General features: G+C 40.0%; 1 protein-coding gene across 6 annotated transcripts in view; it reads left to right on the top strand.

Annotated features, from left to right (window-relative positions):
• The window catches only part of LOC126334686 (tetratricopeptide repeat protein 7B-like), a 29,862-nt gene extending 5,741 nt beyond the window's left edge, over nt 1–24,121 (top strand). For 4 of the 6 annotated variants that reach the window (XM_049997165.1, XM_049997170.1, XM_049997169.1 and 1 more), the window contains one exon: nt 21,434–24,121. In XM_049997165.1, the coding sequence (XP_049853122.1) occupies nt 21,492–23,498 (2,007 nt within the window). In that variant the 5' untranslated portion in view covers nt 21,434–21,491 and the 3' untranslated portion in view covers nt 23,499–24,121. Of the gene's footprint in view, nt 1–21,417 lie in introns of all 6 variants that reach the window. The other 2 variants (XM_049997167.1, XM_049997168.1) reach the window with 1 other exon arrangement.
• The last annotated feature ends 1,488 nt before the right edge of the window (nt 24,122–25,609 follow it).

Raw genomic sequence — 25,609 nt, 5'->3', positions numbered from 1 at the left:
AAAGCAAAGTAATACAATAATAAAGAACACAGTTATGTTCAGAATAAAAATGGAATAATATAAATCCACAAAACTGGGACAGTGCTGTAATTATTCTGCTTCGTAAGAAATGAGGTAACAAACTGAAATGGAAGACATAAATACGACTGTAATGTAAAATGATTTGAAGGTGGATGGGACAAGAAACCAGGCAACTGAACTGGACCAAGTTCATTGTTGGGTTCCACTGGATAAGCCAAGGTAGATACACAAAAGTAATGGTGAAGTTTGAGGCTGAGGCTTTTACCTAGTTGTGGATGTCAGATGACTGATGATTATGATGAGGATGGTGGATATTAGCAACTCTGCTTGTAGTCAATAGTGCCATTTACACAATTTAATGAATTGGAAATCTGAACATTCCAGAGTTTTCTGTTCAGAAATGCTTTCTTTAAAAACTATTTTGTTGTGGAAGCTAGCTAGGAACAATGATGATGTAGCAACACACAGACATTAACAATTTTTATTATTTTATATGTGCAATATAAGTGTTATAAGATGATGTAATGTCTGCATTTTAGTGAAGTATACACTGTGATGTTTCAAGTTAATACTGTGTGCCAGAACAGAAATCAAACCTAGATACCCGTGTTTTGCAGATAGTGTGCTACCAACTAAGCCACCTAGGCATGCCTCATGATCTGACTCAGACTCTATTAGTTGTTCTCCATACCTTTCAAACTCTAGAGGCCATCCCATGAAGCTGTATGAGGCTAGCACCAGTACCCTCTAGAGCAGGGCCGGCCAAACACTGCCCAGTGTGCAGACATGCTGCACATGTGCAACAGCGACATCTGTTATTAGACTTGTGTCCTAAATGAACGGCGGCGGCTCCACTTCCCTGTTTATGTGGCACAAGCAAGAGCGCAACATACCCAGTCTCGTTTACCCCTGGTAACCGTAACCTTAACAGAGAAGTACTGTGAAAAAGCAAAGAACGGGAGATCTATGTTATCAGTCGTTTAAAAAAGACTGGGAGCTGCAATACTTTTTTTGTAGCCTTTGGTGAAAACTCACAATGTTTGCTATGCTGCCGAATAATAGGCGGCCAGCGTAAGTTTTCAATTGAAAGACACTACAATACATATCACAAAGACGAGTGTAGTGTACTCAACAGTGAAGAATGGCAAGCAAAATTAAATGTCCCTAAGACAATGAATGAGACACGTCAACTCGATTATCATTTCTCATGAGCAGTGATAAACGTGTTTCGATTTATTCCTTTCATAATTAAAAATTATTGTTTACTAACTGTGCATTATTGCCTCATTATGCTCCATGTTACATTATTATCAGTAAAGTTGCTCATTAAACCGATTGTTCCAATGTATACTTACATTTAGGGAGTTTATTTATTTTATTTTTTTAAATGTGTGATGGGCTACGCTCAGCTGAAGTCGATAGAACATAACATTCATCTAATTGTCGGTTATTATGTAGATTTCAGACTGAACTGATGAAAGATGTAGCAATAATGGTATTGAAATAACAGGTGATCATTGAGAGGTCTGCGGTTATCATTCTGTTCAGAGGTCAATGAGACAGAAATTATGTGGGTGTAACTGAGGGTACCGAGAATTAGTTATAGGACACCTTGCATTAGTTTAATGTTATTTGAAATCATGGATAAGGTTCGTTGGAGGTCGCTAAGTGCTCTCTTTCTTAAATACTCAATCAAAAACATTACGCGTATTTACGTGCCGTCAGCCAAGCTGCCTTAATAAAAACCCACGGTTGTTAACTGTATTACTTGTCTTACTGGGTTAAACTGTTAACATAAAAGTAGAAGTCTCAACGAGTAGACTGTGACAGTATTTTAAATGCATACGGACTATCAGATCAATTGTGTGATTGGATTGAGGAGTTCCTAGATAACAGAACTCACCATGTCATTCTCAATGGAGAGAAGTCTTCCGAAGTAAGAGTGATTTCAGGTGTGCCGCAAGGGAGTGTCATAGGACCGTTGTTATTCACAATATACAGAAATGACCTGGTGGATGACATCGAAGTTCACTGAGGCTTTTTGCAGATGATGCTGTGGTGTATCGAGAGGTTGCAACAATGGAAAATTGTACTGAAATGCAGGAGGATCTGCAGCGAATTGACGCATGGTGCACGGAATGGCAATTGAATCTCAATGTAGACAAGTGTAATGTGATGCGAATACATAGAAAGATAGGTCCCTTATCATTTAGCTACAAAATAGCACGTCAGCAACTGGAAGCAGTTAATTCCATAAATTATCTGGGAGTACGCATTAGGAGTGATTTAAAATGGAATGATCACATAAAATTGATCATTGGTAAAGCAGATGCCAGACTGAGATTCATTGGAAAAATCCTAAGGAAATGCAATCCGACAACAAAGGAAATAGGTTACAGTACGCTTGTTCGCCCACTGCTTGAATACTGCTCAGCAGTGTGGGATCCGCACCAGATAGGGTTGATAGAAGAGATAGAGAAGATCCAACGGAGAGCAGCGCGCTTCGTTACAGGATCATTTAGTAATCGCGAAAGCGTTACGGAGATGATAGATAAACTCCAGTGGAAGACTCTGCAGGAGTAGCTCGGTACGGGCTTTTGTTAAAGTTTCGAGAACATACCTTCACCGAAGAGTTAAGCAGTATATTGCTCCTTCCTACGTATATCTCGCGGAGAGACCATGAGGATAAAATCAGAGAGATTAGAGCCCACACAGAAGCATACCGACAATCCTTCTTTCCACATACAATACGAGACTGGAATAGATGGGAGAACCGATAGAGGTACTCAGGGTACCCTGCGCCACACATCGTCAGGTGGCTTGCGGAGTATGGATGTAGATGTAGAATGTTTAATATGGGAAATACCTTCCCGTGGTTGGCTTGCAAGCTGTGGAAAGAGCACTAGAATGGTCCAGTACAGAGTATCCCAGCAAGTGGATAAAGCGACATCTGTTGGAGGAAACATGCACTACATGAACACTGATGGCTGTGGCGTGCACGCTGTGACCCGGAAGTTGCACACGTGCAGGAGCACCGCACACATGCAGAATTTCTGGCCGGCCTTGCTCTAGAGCAAAGATATAGAGGAGAAGTCAACCGCAGCTTCAAGGAATTTACTGAGGTACCATATTTTTGCTCTTACCACATGCTGTGATGGACCACTCTGACAAGTTAAAGTTTTGTGCCAGACTAGGCTATAACACTGATGCCTGTTGTTTTGAGGAAACACCACATCAGTCCAAAAAGTTTCAAGACTGGTTTATTGTTGTTTTTAAAGCTTCAGGTGTTCTACATAGTATCCCACCCCCATCCTATTTGAGTATAATGCACAGAACATTCATACAATCATGTGACTCTGTCAGAGAAGACCTTGTCTGGGGCAGTGTTCAACAAGTACATCACAAGGCTTTTATATTGGTTATGTCATCAAAGCGTTGACCAGTGTTGTAAATTTCTGCAGTTTGTCATTTTGCAGTTGATTCTTACTGATAACACCAAGTTTTATTACCAGTAATGATTGTTTTTTCCCAGAAAACAATCACCTGTGTTTTTTATTTCAATCAAGTTGCGGCAGGAGTACACACACATTGTTGTTGTTCAGGAGTCAGGATGTGCAGGACAAACTTTGCACACGTTTCTCTTCTTTAAAACAATCTGGAGAATGTCTTGAGTTCTTGATTTAGAAAAGTTGCTCTGTTATGATTTGTGACACAACATCATTGACATACGATGGCTGCACATTCATTATTAACACTACCTGCTCACAACTGACTGTTTGAATGCACATCTTTAGTTTCTGGTTGGTAGTTCAAGCTGCCACCCTAGTTACTGCATTGGCATTGCTTCTATTCCGGGGAAAAATCAGTGTCAGAACTTTTTGGATGGACGATGTACACTACCAAGTACTACACATGAGTAGGCATTACAGAATTATAGATAACCTTATGGTGATGTGCATTTCATCATTCATATATTTACACTATGATCCATGGAGAGCCTGTAATTTCCGAAGGCATAATGGACAATGTCCCTCCAGAACCTTCTGTGTAACTTGTAATTCCCTAGTTATTTCTACAACATACTAGTATCTATTACTAACTAGTCACTTTCTTTTTACTGAGTGAGGTACTGCAGTGGTTAGCACACTGGACTGTCATTCTGGAGGACAACGGTTCAGACCCACGTCTGGCCATCCTGATTTAGGTTTTCCGTGATTTCCCTAAATCCCTTCGGGTAAATGCCTGGATGGTTCCTTCGAAAGGGTACGGCCAACTTCCCCACCCTTCCATAATCTGATGAGACTGATGACCTTGCTGTTTGGCCCCCTCCCCCAATTCAACCAACCAATCACCTTTTCTTTATAGGTTGTCTTTGCCTTTGCTTGCCCATTCTTTTCACTGCTTATTTGTTCATGTTTCTGACTTTCATTTGTCATGGTGTTTAGAAAATATTCTATGTTGATCCCTATCTGTGGATTTATTTTGACTAAATCTATTTTACTTGTGTTTCTTTCAGTTCACAAGACTTTGAAACCTATTTGCTAACCAGAATTTAAAAGAATTGTCATAATGTATCACTTAACATAGGCGGTAGCTTAAAACTGTGTGCCAGGCTATGGTAAATGTTCATCTACTTTTGTTTTTAAGGCCCCACACGGTTCATGATATAGGGTATATTGTACTAGTAATAGCTATTCTCTGGTCTATTACATTTGCGTAAGGAGCTGTGGAAAAGTGACTGTCCGTAGCATATGCTGTATTAGAGAGAGAGAGAGAGAGAGGGGGGGGGGGGTCATGTCATATTTTTTCATTGTCCACATTTCAAATCCAAATGTGGTTACTAGTAATATAAACATCTCTGTATTTACGGAAGTACAATTTTCAGAATGTTTGATGTGTTCCTAATTAACTGTATTACATTTGTGTCTCATCCTGCTCATTGTTGTATTTGCACTTGATTACTCATGTTGAATCTGGTATTTGTTTCTGTTGCCAGATGCTCCATATAATGTTACATTATTGCTTTAATTTAAGAGGAGACATGTTGTATTTACACAGCCTGAACTACATGGATTTTAATTGTGTTTGTGTTGTCTTTCTGAGATGAGCAGGCAGAAGCATATCTGCATTTAGCTAAACAGGGACGGGAAACTCCCTGAAATTGTATACTTGCGAGACCAGTGATTATTAAGTTATCAGTTTTTCCATTGTCAGAGGGTGTTTAGTCCACAACTGTATGCTCAATTAAAGAAAAACCTCTCCAGTTTCTAGTAAGAACTCTATTAAGTACACAACAAGTTTTGACCTTTACATCTATCCTTTTCAAGTGGATCTGATACAGCCCTTAATAATACATAATGTGGTGGATATATAAATATTGTACACAATAGGAGGTGAAAAACAAAGCTTAGATGGAAGAACTTAAAGATCTTTTTCATACTGTATCCTATAAAAAAAATTGTGTATTTCTTGTATCATGTTTAAAAGTCCTTTCAGTTTTTCCGATGTAGCTTAGCCTTATGATCATAGCAGTAAATTTTCACAAAATCTTCCATTGGTTCTTGGAAAACAGTGCAATAATAAGTGGAAAGCCAAATTTTCTACTGGATTAATTTATTTAGTTAGCCAGTTTTTTGTTTACAAGACCATCATCAGACTTTAACTTAATCTCATCATCAAATAAGTTACAGTATTTGTAAGTAATATTAGAAAGGACGTTACTCATCTAGACTGAGGCATGAACCCATGGTAAATGCCATCTTTGACAGTACAGTGATGTTATTGAAAAGTTGAACAGCAAATAAATATAAAGTAACCAAAATAGAAAAAAAACATAAACACTTAACTAAAAAACAGCACCAGTATAACAATTTAAATTAAATTAACACTTCAAATAAAATAAAACTGGTACCTGACAAGTGATATTACATATGAAAATTGATTCATAAACAGAGTATAAGATAGAATTGACAATTGTAGCAACTGAATATATGGAGTACATAGGCATTCACAATAAAATAAATAAATATGGGAAAATGGAGGAATAGAAAGGAACAGACTTTGAGGATTAAATGAAGTTTAGGAGAGGAAGTGTGTTTGGTCTAATATTAAATCTGAAGCATGGGCCAGATGTTTGTTGATTTCAAAGATTCCCAACGGGTTGCATTTTGGCCTTTGTTTGCTAAATGGCATGGGACTGGAGCTGGTAGCTGTGGCCCTCACTCATTACTTGCTCAGCAAATGTGGAGTCATAATTCTACAACCACCAGCTGCATTCATGTTCAGCCAGCCTTGTGGCTATGTGTGTGCCCGATTGACCAACATAAAACTGATCACAATCAGGACAAGCAATTTTGTATACCTCACTGTTGCCTGGTAATTGGGTCTTATCTTTTCTGTTGAAAATATGCTGTGCTGTAGTGTTCCTCATGTAGTATAGTTGCAGAATTTCAGTGTTTTTGCTCTCTCTGTGGTATATGTCCTAGGTATGGTATTGTACATCACTTCCTACAGACAGTAGAAGGAGCAGCAGAGGAAGCATAGAGGATGGGTACAATTTTCAGTTTTTGTTTCCTATGAAATATGTGGACAATTTTATTTTATTGGAATTGGTAATTTAATTTAATATATTATTTTGGCATTGTCTTTGTGTTAGTGTTGATGTTTTCCCTTGTTTACTCTCTCTGTATTTACATACTGTACAAGTTTTTACTTCTGTACTTTCGTTACTGCTGTACTATCAAATATTTGACTTTTATTATGTGTTTGTGCCTCAGTCTAGATGAGTAAAAACTTTTTCAGCTTTGTTTACAAATATTGTAACTTGTTTGATAACAATAATCAGTAAAAGCCTAATGATGGCCTTGTCAGGTAAAAACCAGTTAACTAAATAAATTAATCTTGTAGACCATACACAGTATTGTGCAATTAAATTTTGTATATGCCACTGTACAAACACATAATCCTTCATACAATGAAGAACCGATATTTTATGGGCATATGCAAAAAAAGAAGAAGAAGAAAAAACAAAACAAAATAAAAATTTATACCCACCAGAAAAAAATCCAAGGAGAAGATGCTCAATGAGCAGTGCACATGAAGCAAGAGCAGTTTTTTTGACATCTGCCACTCTGTTATTGACAACTTCCTGTAAAGCTACTCCATGAATTTGTAGCTGTATCTAGACTTGTAAAAATGCATTTGAGTCATTTCATGTCAAATCTACACAGAAAAGTACAACTTTCAAACTGGCCATCTTCAGTTTTTATCAAATATGGTGTGGTAATTGCACATGATGAATCAAAAATGCCAATTTACAGAATTGTTGCATAGGTACGTCAAAAGTAATGGCCACTGGAAGATCTGAAAAGTGCAGAAAATTCGACAAACACTTCACACAAAAATGTCTGTAACTTCTGTTATAATGGTGATAGCACTGTGAAACAGGTAATTTGGAGATGGCTGGGAACAAGCCTTCAAGTTATGTGCAGTTTGGCCATATTCAAACAAATTACACAATTAAGGTCAGTGATCTTGACCTTTTACCTTTTATTACAAAATGTGCAAACTTGAAAGGTTAAAAAATATATTTGCTTCTTCGTTTTACACTAAGCAGAATATTAAATTCTCAAGTTGAAAATCAAACAATGGAAAATCCAAGTTGGAATGTAACAATATTATGAAAAGAAAAGTTGCTACACACCATATAGTGGAGATACTGAGTCATAAAAAAGACTCTTACAATTAAAGCTTTCTGCTGTTAAGGCCTTCGGCAACAATGAACACACACATACACACCACGTGACTCTGTGTGTGTGTGTGTGTGTGTGTGTGTGTGTGTGTGTGTGTGTGTGTGTGTGTGTGTGTGTGTGTGTGTCATCTGTTGTTGATGAAGGCCTTAATGGCCGAAAGCTTTAATTGTAAAAGTCTTTTTGTTGTGTCTATCTGCGACTCAGCATCTCTGCTATATGGTGAGTAGCAACTTTCCTTTTAATAATACTGTTACAAAGTATCAAGTTGGGATGACATTCAGATTAGGAAATAAAATTTAATATGTACAGCCATATAATACAATAATTCAATTTGAATTGTGTGCAGACACAACATAAAGTACTGAAAAACTTGGTGCAAAAAAATGATGGGATAGCTACACACAGTAAGGTAGAGATGTGAACAAGCAATTTGCAAGCATTTTTATTTTGAACAATCACAGGTAAGTGTGCCAATTAAACAGGTCAATAACAAGCATCATTATGTACACCAAGAACATGGGAATGGCACACAAATATTATAAGTTCTGTTACCTGAGAGTAAGTGAGAAAATAGGAGATCATGTGAGTGAAATGTTTGCTTTCATAGCTTGAATGGAAATGTGGATGCCAACTGTACAGAGGAAGTTGTAGCAAAAGTTGTGTGTTGTGACTGGACAAATCTTCCGGATGAAGATGGAGTTTGAGAGGATCACATGTTGCTGTAATCCCTTCAGGGTAGATGGACACAACATATACAAGAAATGTCTATGTAAAGTGCAAAAGTGGATGGTTGATATGATCAGTAGCATATTGACAGATCACAAAATATGAGATACATGTAGGAAAAATTAACTACCTGTGGCTAAATCAACTACATTGAAACAGATGTGAATCACAAAACTCCATAACTCCTCAGATGAGTCAGACACAACTGTAACCCCAAATATTGCTTTAGTTACATTACATGACAGTTTGGTATCTCTTGGTGAGACACTGGTGTGAAATTTGCTTGTGGCTAGGGCCTCCTGTTGGGTAGACTCATCGCCTGAGGCAAGTCTTTTCAGTTGACACCGCTTCAGTGATTTGCATGTCAGTGAGGACGAAATGTTGATGAAGATAACACAACATTCAGTCCCAGAATAAAGAAAATTTCTGACCCAGCTAGAAGAAGCTAACTCACAATTTGTTAAAAATGAGTTATTGACATTTTCAGATGCTACCAATATGTATTTATTATACCATATATATGAATAAATATTACCCACCTTTACTCTTCCACAGTACAAAATAAAGATTTTGAAATCTCTCTGAATTGTTAAGAAACACAAAATATTTGAGTTTCAGTTCTGTGTGGGTTAGCTCTGTCTTTCATTCTACTACTCAGTTTCTCAAAGAATGTGTTATCTTATTAACTCATCATCTGAGACATGTCCTGACCGAGCACATTGGGAACTGTCTTCGAATTCTACAACCAAGAATGTATAAGCTGCTGTTTGCCTGGGAAGAAGGATTTTGTTTCTGTGTAGGAAAATGGTTCCAGGATTCACAAACAAAAGTGACTGGTGTTAGAAACTCTGAATGAGCTTATAAATCATTCAAAGATACTCTTCCAGGACTAAAAAAATAGGATTATCCAAATTTTGCCATCTATGACCCAAGAACTGTGTCCTAGCTGGTGCAGCCGGTATCCATAGTGTGTGTGTTTGCACTATCCATCAAAATGTGCAGTAAATGTTGAATGGTTCTGGATTGAAAGAGCTCATATGTGATGCTGACTGTCAATGAAAGACCTTGTAATGGTATTTGCTGGTACCATCAAGAGACATGCTGCCTATGCCAGTCTGTAGTGCATCTACATCTCTCAGATAATGTCACACAGGCTGTTGTTTGAATGGTGTTCCAAGAACCTTGCAGTTTATCACTTTCACTATACAGCTAACAATGAGTATAATGAAGAAGAAGATCTCTGTCAATAGTGGTTTACACAATTTCAGGTACCCACAGAGTTATATTGTGTTATGCCCATTGGCCATTAGAAAATCCAATCAGTGGTTTCCTCCTATTCACCAGACATCAGAAAGAACATCTTAACACACACTCAACAAGACTCTTACCTCAGTGATATCACAGGATTTGTTGTATGTGTACAAAGACCTTTGGTGGCTTGGATATGTTTTGAATGTTAGTAAAGATACCAGTGAGGTTACGATTAGCTTCCTACAACCTGTTATTCTTTCACCTTCATTTGCATACTCCAAGAGACCGTACATCTTTATTATGGACAAGAAAGACATTATTATATAGGTTGATGTGACACCACCAACAGATCAAAAAGATATACAGCTAACCAGGCTCTGAGGTTTACCTTCCCCTATCCTTCCTCCACTTTGGCATTTGTGGTTCCTCTTTTTCTTCTTCCTCCCTGTGCACTCCTGAAGGCCAGCCCTTGCTTCTAATGCCTAACAGGTGACTGGTAGTGCGTAATTCCCAGTCCTGTGTTGACAAGTGGGGTTAGTGCATACCACCTGGTATAGGCCAGGCCCAGGGAGGGGTGATTACCTGAGCTGCTACCTTCCCCGATTGCCAATTGTTCCCTATATCAGGTGTTTTGGAGGTGTGAGCACTCACCTAAAGTGGGTGCGCCCCCTTGTGAAGGAGGCCCCCATTTGGAAGGAGCACACCATCAGAGACAGTGGCAATTATGGGGGATTTTCTTGGGATGAGCCAATCATATTCACAATTAGCGTCTATGAAACGTAAACTGAATGAGACTAACGATTCAAAGCCCCTCCAGCTGCACCACTGTCCCTTGTGGTTTCACATACTGAAGATCGTCAGTTCTTCACAATGGTAAATCTGTTTTTTATTCAGAAAAGTGTTGACGCACAACAACTGCTTGCTGTCTTGCTTCTCCACAGCTATCCTGTTCATGTCGAGGCCCAAAGAACTTTAAATTCTCCCTGTGGTATTATTTACAATAGGCTACTCGATGGTCTGACCGAGGCCGAAATCCAGCCGTACCTCTCTGATAGGGGTGTCATTGGCATCCATCAGGTGATGAAAAAGGCAGATTCCTCCTTAGTGCCCACACACACTCTTTTCCTCACCTTTGATAGAGTGGTGCTTCCGTCCAAGATCAAAGCAGGCTATGAAATTATCACAGTCCAATTGTGCATTACGAACCCGATGCACTGCTACCAATGTAATTGTTTCAACCACACTAGACCCTCTTGTCAACACCCAGCCAAATGGGTAACATTTGGTAGTGATGCGCACAAGGGTAATTGTCGCCTCCTTCTGCTCTCTTTATCAGCTGCAATGGCAGCCATGCAGCCTCCTCTCGAGATTTTTCTGTGTATCTTGATGAGTGGGCTGGCCAAGAGACCTGGGTAAAGGAAAAAGTACCTTACCCAGTTGCTCGCAAGTTATTGGCTTGTCCCAAACTCTGCGTTCTACTGTCTGGCACTTTTTGTGTTCTTGCTACATCTTACTCCATGAAGGACACGGCCATACAGACATGCGACCTTAAATTGAGCTCTGAAGTTGTGACATCGTCCATTGTCAAGGTAACATCACCATCCCCTCGTCCAGCTGTGCAACAAGCCATCAAACTCTTGCTTCAAGGGGAGAAGCCACCAGCTACACAACCAGCGAGTCAGAAAGGGCAGAAGGAGTACACCTGAGAAGTCTTCCAACGTCCCCCTGCCAACCAACACCTGAGTTCGCCTTTTCCTTCCTCACTTGGCTTTTTCCCTGTGTACCATTTATATCCCTCCGTCGTTCAATGTCACCAGGCAGACTTCCTCCAGCTTATTGGGCAGCTGCCTCACCCATTTCTGCCACTCGGTGACTTTAATATGCGTCATCCTCTTTGGGATTCTCCCAGAACCTGTCGGAGAGGTGCCCTCTTGGCTGACCTCCTTGATCAATTTAACCTCTTCTGCCTTAACACTGGAGCACCCACATTCCTCTCCGACTTCTTGCACACCTATTCCCATTTGGACCTGTCCTTCTGCACTGACCAGGGTGCACATTGTCTCGAGTGGTCCATTCTTTCTGACACCTACTCGAGCGACCATTTCCGATGTGCCATCCATTTGCTGACTCCTACCCCACTTTCCAGCGCACCCAAATGGCAGCTTACTAAGGCCGAAGCGTTACTCCTCCCTAGTGACCTATCAAGAACAAGATTTCACCAGTTGTGATGACCAGATGGAATGTTTTACAAATGTTATCCTTACTGCTGCAGAATGTTCCATTCCTCACACTTCCTCTTTACCTCGCAGTTCGCGTGCAGAGACGTGGTCTCCATGTTTTTAACTGTCATCCTGCAATGGCAAACTGCATTAATTATAAACAGATGCATATACAATGCTGTTGCATTCTTTGGGATAGCAAAAAAGCTAGCTGGATTTCATTCACTAGTTCTTTTAACAGTTCCACCTCTTCCTCTGTCATGTGGGCCAACCTCCGACGGCTCTCTGGGACCAAGATCCATTTCCAAATTTCCGATGTGACAGAAGCAGATGATGTCATCGTGGACCCTATTGCTATCTCCAACACCTTGGGCCACCATTTCGCGGAAATTTGGAGCTATTCCCACTATCACCCTACCTTCCTCCATCAGAAACAAGTGGAAGAGGCTCAGGCGATACCCTTCTCTTCTTAGAATCGTGAGTGCTACAACGCCGCCTTTACTATGAGGGAGCTAGATCACGCTCTCAGTTCATCCCGATTCTCCGCACCTGGGCCAGACCCTGTCCACATTCAGATGTTGCAGCACCTCATGCGGGCGAGCACTTTCTTCTTAATACGTACAACCGCATCTGGGCAGAGGTCACGTTTCCTGGACGCTGGCGTGAAGCCACCGTCATACCCATACCTAAGCCCAGTAAGGACAAACACTTTGCTTCTAGGTACTGTCCCTCTCCATCACCAGTTATGTCTGCAATGTGAGGGAACGTGTGATTCATGCTTGGCTGCTATAGTGACATGAGTCTCCCAATTTACTAACCACTGCACAGCTTGGATTTTGAGCATGCCATTCTGCAGTTGACCATCATCTCATCATTTTGTCCACCCATTTCATGAATGGTTTTCCGCAGAAAAACTGACTGTGACCATGTTTTTCGATTTGGCAAAGACCTACAACACCTGCTGGAGAACTGGTATCTTCTGTACTCTCTACACGTGGGGCTTTTGTGGGCGCCTTCTCCATTTCCTTTGAGGAATTTTTAAAAGACAGAGTTTTCAAGGTTCGCGTGGGTTCTGCCTTATCAGATACCTTTATCCAGGAAAATGGTGTGCCTCAGGGTTCTGTACTCAGTGTCAGCCTCTTTGCTATTGCCATTAACCTTATAATAGCCTGTCTTCCACCAGGCATCTCCGGCTCCCTTGTCGTTGACAATTTTGCCATCTATTGCAGTTCTCCATGGACCTGTCTCATTGAGCAGATTCTTCAGCAATGTCTCAATCATCTTCACTCATTGAGCATTGACGACTTTTGTATTTCCACTGACAAAACCGTTTGAATGAATTTCTGATGGCACAAATGGTTTCTCTCACCATCTTTACATTTTGGGCCTGTTACTCTTCTGTTCATTGAAACTTCAAAATTCGTGGGGCTCATGCTCGATAGGCAACTCTCTTGGTGCTCCCATGTGTCTTACCTGGCAGCCCACTGTAAATGGTCCCTCAATATCCAACGTGTCCTCAACAGTACTTTCTGGGATGCTGATTGAACCACCCTCCTCCATTTGTACTGATCACTTGTCAGTTCAAAAGTAGACTGTGGGGGCTTTGTTTATGCATCTGCACGTCTGTCCCTTTTACACCATCTCAACACTATCCACCATTGTGGCATCCGTTTGGCCCCTGGTGCCTTGTACACTAGCCCGGTTGAGAGCCTTTATGTCAAAGCTGCTGAGCTACTGCTGTCCTACAGCTGTGTTTTTCTCTTCAGCAGGTATGCACACCATTCACCGGCCATGCATGGCCACCCATTCTATGCTCCGTCTTTGATGACTCCTTTGATCTCCAGTATGGGGCGCATCCCTCTTCTCTGTTACCTCCTGGAGTCCACTTTCGACACTTAATATGGCGGCTTAACTTCACACTACCTGCAACTTTCCCAGTGGATGTGAACCCTTCACCATCTTGGCTTCGTGAAGTGGCCCATGTTGACCTTGTCCTACATTTGCTTCCTAAGGACACTACTCCAGCCTCGATCTATCGCCTTCAGTTTCACAACCTGTGCTTGGAACTTCGTGATAGTACCTTTGCGTACACTGATGGCTCCCGAACTGACCATGGGGTCGGGTGTGCCTTTGTCATTGGCACCCGTGTCTTTCGATATTGGCTTACGGCATACTGCACAGTATTTACAGCCAAGCTGTTTGCCCTATATCAGCCACGGAGCACATCTAGCGAAACCGACTTTTCAGTTGTGTCCTCTGCTCAGGCTCACTCAGTGCCCTTCAAAGTCTCTGTGCACTGTACATCTCTCATCCCTTAGTGCAATGGGTCCAGAAAAACTGTCACTTGCTCACTCTTGATGGAACCACTGTGGTTTTTATGTGGGATCCTGGTCATGTTGGTCTGCCAGGAAACAAGGCTGCTGACACTGCTGCCAATACTGCAGTCCTTGTACCTTGTCCCACTAGCTCCCACAAGAGTGCTTCTGTTGTCATACAAAATCGAACTCCAGGCCTCAGCTCCAGTTTTAGGTCCATTGTGTCTAGCTATATATTCAGAGGGGTCCAAGAAATGTATCCATTGTTTAAAAGTCCATAACTTGTAAACTAATAGACAGACTTGTCTCATTTTTGTTGAAAGTGTAGCTTAAAGTCCAACTTAAAGATATCACTGTAGGTGTTCTAAATGGTCACCATTAACATCTGCACACAAATGATGCTGCCGAACTGCAGCATGAACTACTGACTGCAACATGTTCAGTTGGATATTTGCACATGAATGTTCGATGGGTTCTCAATGTTAATCCAATGTGCATGGTTTTTGTCGATAAATGATGTCCTTTAGTGTTCCCCACAGGAAAAAGTACAGAGGAGTTCTGAATGGGGAACGTGGTGGATACTCCACAGCACCTCTACAGCCTATCCATCTTCCTGGTAGATTTTCGTTGAGATATGCCCTAACATGATTTTGGTAGTGGACTGGGGCACCATCTTGTTGAAAGTAAACTCTTCCGTCTACATACAAGTCTCAGGTGAATGAGTGTCTGAAGCTTCTGAAGGTACACCTCACCGGTAACTGTGCCATCAAAGTAGAATGGCCCAATCAAGCCCCAGCAAGACAACCCACACCTCACATTTACTCCTGGCAAATTCATGGTTTTGTCTACATGGACATTTGGATTTTCGGTGGCCCAGTAGATGCATTTGTGGCGATTTACTGCACCATTGAGTTTGAACTGTGCCTCATCAGACCATACAATTATCTCTGCAAACTCTTCATTGTTGCACACCATGTTAGTAAACCACTCGCAGTACTCCAGTCTATGATCTGGGTCGTCCTCGTTCATTGTGTGTAGCAATCGTGGGATGTAGCACTTCTACTTTGCTGTCTTCAAAATTCGCCAAACACTTGAGCAACTCACTCCAGTTTCAAGGGCACACTGTCTCTCAGACTTCTGTGGTGAACGAGTGAATTGTTGTAACACTCGATGGGAGTTAGCTAGACTTGTTACTGTTACAGGTTGTCCAGACCGTTGTTTGTGTACACTTCAACATAGCCTTCGGCTTCAAATCTGTCTCGAATGCGACGAATCATTAAACGTGTTGGTGGCTCGGTTTGATACTCATTTCACCATTGCCGTTGAACCTCATTAATGTTTTCGTACTTAAAATACCACTTCAAAACTGACTTCCTTTCATCGAATGTAATCCTTGCGCCAGCCATGTTTACTTGAGTAACTAGGTGCAACTAAGAACAAAACACCGATTATCTGGCGTCTGTTATCTGACAAAACAAAACAGCGCAATACAATGCTTCTGTGGCGATTGCCGGAACTACAAACTATTACACTACCAAAGATGAGACAAATCCGTCAGTTACTTTACCAGTTATGGACTTTCAAACAGTGGATACATTTTTTTTGGACCCCTCTGTATATAGTCATAAGAGTGGAACTATCAAACTACTGTCACATTGTAACTAACATTTTATTTACAACATATTGACATCATTGACTGTCTTGTTAAAACAGTGACATTTATGAAACAGTCCACTAGTGATGTAATCTAGATGTACTTGAAAATGTGTGATACAGCCAAAACAGCCTGTCATGAATAAAAATTACTTATTATAAACAGCTATTTGGTGCATTTACTCTGATATCATATTGTTCTCAGATATATATTATGCTCTGGGCTGTAAAAAAAAATTGTTACAATGTTTATTTAAAGCAAGCCTAATTTGCACCCTCTTAGTGGCACTACTAATGCCATTCGTATGTGACTGGTGCGAAATTTGAATAGACATCATCTTTCATATGTAGAAATACACCTAACAACTTTCATTTACGACACACAACTCCTTCTAGGTGTTGCGATTTTTTTTTTGTCAATATATTTTAAACTTTTATTAAATCTGAAGTTTATTCGTAAGGCATGCAGTTTGATTTTTCGAATACATCAGGATATAATTCTTCTTAAAGCTAAAGCATGCCAATACCTTTAGTGTATCACACTTATAGTTTTTGTAATCTTGACATGCCCACTGTTCTCAGGACATCATTGGGCAGTTAACTTTTTAAATCCACCTGACTTTACCTTTTTAATATCAATTGATGTTGCTTCTCTACAGGACATTGTAAGTTGTATATTCTTTCTGTACTTATACTGTACATATTTAAGCTTTGTTATTCCTCTCTTTTTATGCAAAAGATTTATATGTGCATCATATTATTTATTATTAATGGCCCTATCAGATACATTTGAAAATGGTCTGATGTGAAGGCTGAAATGGGTCACTAACTTAATAAAGTTCTTACTAGCAAATGGAGCAGCTTTTCTTTAATTGTCACTTAAGACTTCATTTCCTAAATGCTTTCCTATACTTGCAAATGAAAAGTCAAACTTTGCTAACATGTAAGAGAATAATTTCAGAATCACAAACAGGCAGATTCTTTGCAGTAGCCAGGAAAACAGACTCATTGCTATGGTGTTGTACAGAAGCAGTTTGGAAAAGCATACATGAATAGCTTTAATTAGCCATGTAATATTAAGGATACTTGGTATAAGTACCATACATGTTGCATTTTGATGGTAAAAAAGTAATATTTTTTACTTGCCTGAAGGGCTCATTAAGTAAACAGGCAGATGTGACATATGGATGATTACTATTTAAGACAAGATATGAGTGTGACATGGAGTGCAAGTGCAGAGAAATAGAAGGGACAGGAGTTCAGCAAGGGACTGTAGTATGCCATCCATATCCAGTAAAATGCAGGGTACTGTAACATCTCGTCATGAGCAACCTGTACAAAAATCGGAGTTTCTCTCCCTTCAAAGAACTTCAGATTACTAGTAAAGCAGGGAGAGTCTATTTGTTTTCAGGATAAAATGTGAAAGGTTCAATGTGGGATGAGTAAATGCTGACTACAGTAGCTTCATAGGGATTTAAATTATTTGGTGTAGGCACTACTATGTCATGGATGTGTAGACTGGATTTCTTATTCCATGTGACTTGAATGATGATAGCCCTTCAATGTTTCTAATTTAATTCGAGACAAACAGCTGTTTGGCTGCATGGTTTCCTCATTTCCCTGCCTTATCACATAATAGTTTGCTCATTTTGACACTCTGTACATTTGACACTCTTTGCAATACGATGCATTAGTTAGTCACACATGTAAGGTACTAATAAGGAGACCATAAGACATTCAGATTTTTGTAATTTTTTATGTTCATAGTAAGTGAAATTCAGAAATCAAATATCCGAACCCAAAGCTGTTCTATGTGATTCTCAAGAATTCTCAAGAAATCGACTTTGAAGTGTTTCTTGCATGTGTAATTCAATAAAGCTAGGACAGTTTAACAATGGGCAGTGTGGCTCTTCGGTAGAAAGCTTGATTGCCATCAGGATGGCCTGGATTCAATTCCCAGCCAATGCAAATTTTTAAGTAAAGATGCATGTTATACATAGAGATGCCAAAAAGAAATGGTTAGTGCTCAAGACTGGTAATTTTTGCATTCTGGTTCGATTCTAGTGTTGGTCATCATATATACACTGATGTCCAAAATTAAAGCAACAAATGGAAATTTTGCGAGGTTGCATTTATTTTGCCACCGAACAGTATAAATAGGTGATAGTAAAGTAGGAACAATTTAAAGAATACAGAACGTAATCAATTGCAACATGCAAAACACTAAAGAAAAATGTTCTTCATTTTTTCCAATGTGATGGATTTGCACACACATTCTGACAACTGGTTAAAGTGTTCATTGGGGGGTGTGAACACCTCTGGCACCAACAGAGGCCCGACAATGATGGGACATGCTGTGGATGATGTCATCACTGTCATGTTGAAGCAGTAAAGCCCATTATTCGTAGAGGGCGGCTCACAAGTTTTGGAGAGTGGTCGGTGGATGCCGACATGATGCAACCCGTCTTCCTAGTGCATCCAGACCAGTACCATGGGATTCAAATTGGGGGAGCAAGCAGGCCACATGTTTTGCTGGTGCTTCCATTTGACTAGTAGCTCTTTATCTGTGGCATGGACATTCTGTTTGCCCCACACTTTTCGTCCCAACAGCCTGACATCTAACACAGCTTGTATTTAATTGGTTGAAGTCTACATGTACAACCATACTCAGTAAACCACTATGAAGCGTATGGCTGAATGTAAGTTGTAATGCACCACTTATGAGGTCTTCTTGTTCCATTCATGAATAGGAAGAGTGATTGTTTAAACACCTCTGTTAGTTTAATTTTTCAGGAGATTGCCAGTTCAGGTTTTTCAGAATCTCTCTAATGCTTTCCCATGAGAAAGAAAAACTAAGTCACCATTCATTCTGCCCTTCTTTGTGTGCGTTCAGTATCCCCTGTTCATCAAATTCAGTATGGGCTCAACAAACTTAACCCATGTTGCATGAGTGTTTTATAAGAAATCTCTTTTGTAGACTGGTTGCATTTCCCCAGTTCCCTGTCAATCAGCTGAAGTGTACCACCTGTTTTGCCTAGGACTGAGCCTAAGCAACATTCAATTTCACTTCCCTAAAGATTTTCACACCCGGGTTTTTGAAGAGTTGAATCTTTCCATTTGTGACTATTGATGTAATCATAGGTAGAGAATAGTCCCATACTCAGGGAATGAGTGTATGGGGAACAGATGCAGGGAGGTCCTAGTGGAGTTAGTTTGCCGCAACTTTCCGCCGACCTGTTATGAAGTGTTGAATGTGTATCTGTGTTGCTTGGAGGACTGTGACGAGTGTTTGTATAATGCATTTTTTGTTTTTTGTTGTTATGGACCAAGGAAAGGAAGAGGGTGAAACTCGGTTCTAGCGCAAAGCCTACTCCTCTCGAAAAGCACCAACGGGACTGCTGACCATAATGACGTCACCCGACGGATGGATCACCATCAACAGTGTCACATGCCTTCACTTCATGAGACAATGGGGATAGGTTTGGAACTTAATTCAGGATATTGACTCAGAGAATGGCCATCAGAAACTTCATGCGACTATCTCCTCTTCTGCCCAGCCCAGTACTAACAGTGAAAATTTCATCTGCCACAAGAATGCAATCAGCTTACCTTAAAGTTGATCACTACCACACAGGCATGTGTTAGTGACCTCAGCTATGGAGATGGGTGTAATCATGAATACCAGTTAAAGTTGCTCAGCAGTGGAAAGAACTGGGCACTATGAGGAAGGTTATGGGAAAGAATTTGCTCCCATTTTAACAAAAAATTGTTGGAGATTGTAAGCGGTTGCAAAAAAGTGCAGGTCATTCCTGTTTCCAAGAAAGGTAATTGGGCACACACACATAACTAAAGTCCGAAACTGCTGATGCTAGAAGTTATACTGTTATGGAAACAATTTTACTCTTGTGTATTATGATCTTTTTTTGTATTATGATCTTTTTGGAGACAAAAAACCTTCTCTGTAGGAGCCAGCATGAGATTCTATAGACAACAAAATGGTGAACCTCTGCTTGCTCTTTTTGCCTATTAGGTCCCACAAGTCAGTCGATAACAGTGGCCAAGTTGATACCATGTTCCTTGATCTCAGGAAGGCATTTTATTTAGTTCTGCTTGGTTGCTTAATGAACAAAATAAGAGCTGACAGAATTTTGGAGTAATTTTGTGAATGGATTCAGGACCTCCTAGCAGATAGTCCTCAACATTTCACTATTTTCAGAGTGGAATTGTAGGACGTAAAAGTAATTCCAGGCTTACTTCAAGGAAGTGCTGTAGGGCAGTTATAGGTAGTTACTGTTCACAGTGTGTGTAAATTATACGTTAGATAATGTCAGAAGCTCCATGAGTCTGTTAAAATATATAGAAAAGTCATGCAGTGAAATGCATGAAGCCCTGCAGATGATTGGCACTCGATGCAGGGACTAGCAGTTGACCAACATACACAAGGATAACGTGTAGCTCATAAACAGGAGGAAATACTAATTACATTTTGTGAATGGTTTTAATTATTTAAATCACTTGTGACACAGTAGGAGACTTTTGAAAAACATCAATTATGATGAATGAAATTGAAGTATTATTTGATTTGACGACTGTTAGGCAATTATTGTGGATAACGACAACAGTAAAATGTACTGTAGTACATGTTCAGAATGGCCTAAAGTGGAATGGCTGCGTAAAAGTAGTTATATGAAAAGCAGAAGCAGGAAGTGGTGATGGTTAGGACATACTCTTAGAAGACCAAATGAACATATTGTAGAGAAGCACTTGACTGGATCCCACGAGGACGACGGAGATGAGGCAGGCCCAAAATGACATGGAGCAGTCAGTTGAAGCAGAAGGCCATCAGCAAGGAATAGGATGGGAAGAGATGAAGATACTAGCAAAAGATAGAACAAGATGGTGATCCTTTGTTGAAGCCCCATGCTCCACATAAGGAGTTAAAGGAATTAATAATAAATAATAAAAGGATATGTAATCTTTATAGAAAAAAGGGGTAGCTTACAAAACTTTCACTTAAGCGAGTCTTGATTAAGGTAGGGAAGATGCAAAAAAAGGGTGGTGCATTTAGTAAGTGTAAGGGCATTACGAAGTTGCTTATAAATTTTAGTGAGAAACACATTATGTATTATGAGGGGGGGGGGTTGAAATTCCAAGAGCATGCATTCCAAGAAGAGTCAAAAAAGATAGTGCTTCATCCCACATACATCTCACGAAATGACCACAAAGGAAAAATCATTGAAATTTGAAGTAATACTGTGGCTTACTGATATTTATTCTTTCCTTGTACCATTCACAAATGGAATAGAAAAGGCTACCTTCCACATGCTATAACGTGGTCTGTTAATTGTAGATGTAGTCTTTATTTTTGTTTGTGCGCTTTAACACACTGCAACATTAAGGTAACATCTGAACTTTGTGTTTCATTTTTATTTATATCATTTTTTGTATCAAGCCTTGTTATTTATTACTTAATGTAAGTAGTGTGTTTTATTTTCAGGTTGAATGACCATCGCAGATAACAATTCATTAACATCAATTACAAGTTATAAGCAAGCATGAAGGAAATATTTATAAACAGTGTTTCACTTCCAGCTACCAAGCAAAAATTGTCTGACTGGGATCCTTTACAAACAGTATGTTTAGAACTATCTGACAATGTTGTGGCAGAAAGAAACATGTCAGCTCAGAAAACAGCCCAACTTCTACAGAATCATCTATCTCCAAATATCATAATGAAGACAGCTGATTTGGGCTCTGCCATGCCAGAAACAAGTAGTCTACAGTCTAAGGTTGACAGCTTGCGAACAGCAATATCAAATAGCGAGAATACAGGGGAGTCATCATCTTCACAATCAGGTCGCCATGATCTTACACGTCAGCTGGCAGAAATATTGCTTCATGGAAGAACAGAAACTAATCATAGATCTGCTTTGAATAATGATAAGAGAAATCTTCCTAAAATAGAATCTCAGGCAAAGCAACAAAATAATTTATTTGTTCCGTGCAATGATTATGAGGAAATAATCTTGTTACTTCTCATTAGTGAGGCAACTGCTGTTCACGAAGTGGTTTTAAGCCAATCACCTGAATTCAAGGAGGCAAGAGTCCATGCTTTCAACAGAGTAGTATGTGTTTATGATTTGCTTACTGTTTTGCTTGTACGATGGGGGTGTTTTGATATACTACATGAATCATTTGAAAGGGCAATGAAATTTTCATTTGAGGAGCCACATATCTGGATCCAAGAAGCATTATCACTTGCTTGTTTGGGAAAACACACATATTCTCTTAAAGTGCTGAAAGAAGTTTCTCGTTTGATTCCAAATGATCCATTCCACTGCTTGCTGGCTGCACGGTGCTGTTATGAACATCTTAACCAGCCTTGTGAAGGAACAGAATGGAGTCACATTGCCCTGACTCAAGCTTTGCGTTCTTCAGAAAATTTGACTGCACGCTGTCATCTCTTCATTGGTATTGGTTACAGCATGCAGGCTTTAGTTGCAGTAAGTGAACATAATAAACGTGCACTGAAAACTCAGGCACTTCAAGAGTTCCATGAAGCACAAAAGCTAGATCCAAATGACCACTTACCTGAATATTATCTGGGGTTTCAGTATGCTCTGGAATATCAGGTACAATTAGCAGTCACACATGTCAAAAGAGCTCTGAACTTGCAGTCTGAGCATCTCTCATCTTTGCATTTACTAGTTCTTCTTCTGTCTGCACAGAAACAGAGTGAAGATGCTCTGCAGCTAATTACTGCCACCTTAGAGGAGTATCCAGATTGCATAAACCTCTTATATACTAAAGCTCAACTGGAACTGCAGAGTGAAGGAAAATCTCAAGCATTGTTAACTGCTAGACGTCTTCTTCATCTCTGGAATAATTTGTATAAGGAGCATGTAAGTAAGGAGAATACAGGAAGATCAGAAAAGCACAGTGATAACCAGAGCACTTTTAAGATGCATCAGTCTGTCTTGTCGGATAAAGACTCGACATCTTTACAGATGTCAATTGCTCCATCTCATGTAGAGCAAACATTATCTGATGTTGCAACATCACTGAGTTCCTTTGTGCCCCGTCCAGGTCCACAGAGCTTGTGGCTTCTTCAACTTAAGGTGTGGTTGTTACTAGCAGAAATTTATATTTCACTGGACAGTATCTCAGATGCTGCAGCATGTCTTCAGGAAGCACAGAATGTTTATCCAATGTCCCACAATGTTATGTATGTACGTGGTTTGTTGCATGAGCACAAGAAAGAGTATTCTGAAGCTGTACATTTTTTCCAGAACGCAGCATCCATAAATCCTCAGCATGTTGAAAGTCTTCAGCATCTTGGACTTGTGTACTACTACCTGGGGAGCTATAATTTAGCAGAGAAAACATTAAGAGATGCTTTGAAAATTGATCCCTCTTCCTACAAAACTTGGCATTACATGAGCCTTGTGTTAGAATCATTGGGTGAGTTCCAGTCCGCAACTGACTGCATTGCTGCAGCCTTAGAGAGAGAGTCAACTTGTCCTGTACTACCATTTTCTGCCATCCCTTTTGTGTTTGATTAACTATGCTAAATGTAATTGTAAAAGAAAGAAATGTGTCACCTGTGCTCTGTATTAGACCTCTACATTGACCTACCTGCTGCATTTCAAAAGCAAATCTTAGATCCCTCAGTGAGAAGACAGAGTTTGAGGTGTAGTGTGGTGCATGAGGAGCCTATTTGAAAGAAGACTGATTACATGTAAGCTGTTTGTAGTGGAAAGTAAATAAACATTTATTTGATTGTGCAGATTTCCCAAAGTTTTGTGTGAAATTTGCTGGTCCATGGGACTGACAAGCTGAAGTTTCTTGTCTAGTCAAATAAGTACAAGAAATATCATTCCTAATTAAAGCTTCTGTACTAATGGTTCTGTCTATATTTTCATAAAAGATATTTATATTTTCTATATACAGGTTGCAGTTTATATGTGCTTGTTTTGTTATTTGTAAAACTGAACTGTTGTACTATTTTAATATGTTCCATACAGGCTTAATATGAAGTTTAAATATTTTTCTTAATAACAGCACTACCTCAATGAACTAACTGGTACATATCTGCTGCAAGTTAAATGATAAATAAAAAACAGCTAATTTGTAATATTGATGTATGTTACAGGTACTTACAAAATAAATATATTTACTCTTATTATATTATGGTTAATTTTTTGAGGCCTGGTTCCTGAATAATGCCATTTGAGCGTTATATTTTAGAATAAAATTGACGTTATTACCTGTAAGAAAGATTTATCCATTTTAAAAGATCTTAATTACTGTTGAGAGTTAAAATGAAAATACTTATAACTTCCATATCTGATAAAAATGATGCCAATAAGTTATATTTGTCATGTACAGAAATTTATAAATAATCAGTTACAAAATTCTTCAGGCTTTTGTGACCACTTGTTGACAAACTGCCTATTGGCTTCTGACTCGGGTTCTTAGGCCGATGTTCATCTAATGATTTTTCTGACGTATCGCCAGCACGAGTGGCTGGCATTGTCAAAGCTTCACCCTCCATTGCCGGTGGGGAACTGGAGCCGAGCCCGCGGCCGCAGACTATATGTACCTGGCGCGCCAACGTCCGAGGGCTTCTCTGCGATCATTTCTGGCACAGTTCTTCTCTTGCTACCTGCGACAGTTGTTCGCTGCAGTATGGGAAGCCAGGATCTGTTTACGTTACGGCTTTCCTCTTTCTTGTTGAAACTGTTCGCGTGTTTTTGTAGTTCTACAGCTTCTCTGAACAAGCGCGTGTGATACTGCTTCTCTAAAGCCAGAACTTCCATGTCGGCGAATTTTATTACGTGGTCTGTCTCATTCAGTGTGTGCTTTGCCACGGCCGATTTCTCCACCTGCCCCAACCTGCAATGTCGCTTATGCTCTTTGATCCTGGTGTTAATTGATGATCCAGTCATTCCAACATAAACTTTTCTGCATGTGCATGGAATACGGTATACTCCCGACATTGCAAGTGGGTCTCTTTTCTACTTCGCCGATCTAAGACACTCTTTGATCTTCCTTGTCGGTTTGAAAATCGTCTTTATGCCATGTTTTCAAACCTAAGGTGTGGTACAGGTACGTCGATGAGACTTTCATGGTGTGGAGCCATGGTGAAGAACAGCTTGGTGACTTCCTAAGTCACTTGAGCAGCCTCCATGCCAACATAACATTTACCATGGAAGTAGAAAAGGACAAGAAACTGCCATTTCTAGATGTGCTGGTCACAAGGGACGGCGAAAACCTGGGACACAGGATGTATTGTAAACTGACACACACGGACCGATACCTGCACAAACTGTCAAACCACCACCCGAGCCAGAAAAAGAGGCTTGATTAGTACACTCATAATGAGAGCAGGACGAATATGTGAGCCGCAACAACTCAAACGAGAAATGCAACACCTGGAAAATCTTCTGAGGAACAATGGGTACTCCACAAATTATATTAGAAGTGTAACAAAGCCAAACACTCGCTGAAATAAGGAACTAGAAAAAGGAAAGTCGGGTACGGACTTTCTGCCATGCATTCCCAGAGTGACGGACAGAATCAGCCATATATTGCGCAAACATGGCGTGAAGACGATTTTCAAACTGACAAGGAAGATCAAAGAGTGTCTTAGATCGGCGAAGTGCAGAAGAGA

This window comes from Schistocerca gregaria, chromosome 2 (genome assembly GCF_023897955.1).
Source record: "Schistocerca gregaria isolate iqSchGreg1 chromosome 2, iqSchGreg1.2, whole genome shotgun sequence".
NCBI classification, from domain to species: domain Eukaryota; kingdom Metazoa; phylum Arthropoda; class Insecta; order Orthoptera; family Acrididae; genus Schistocerca; species Schistocerca gregaria.
This window is presented reverse-complemented; position numbering and strand designations above follow the sequence as displayed.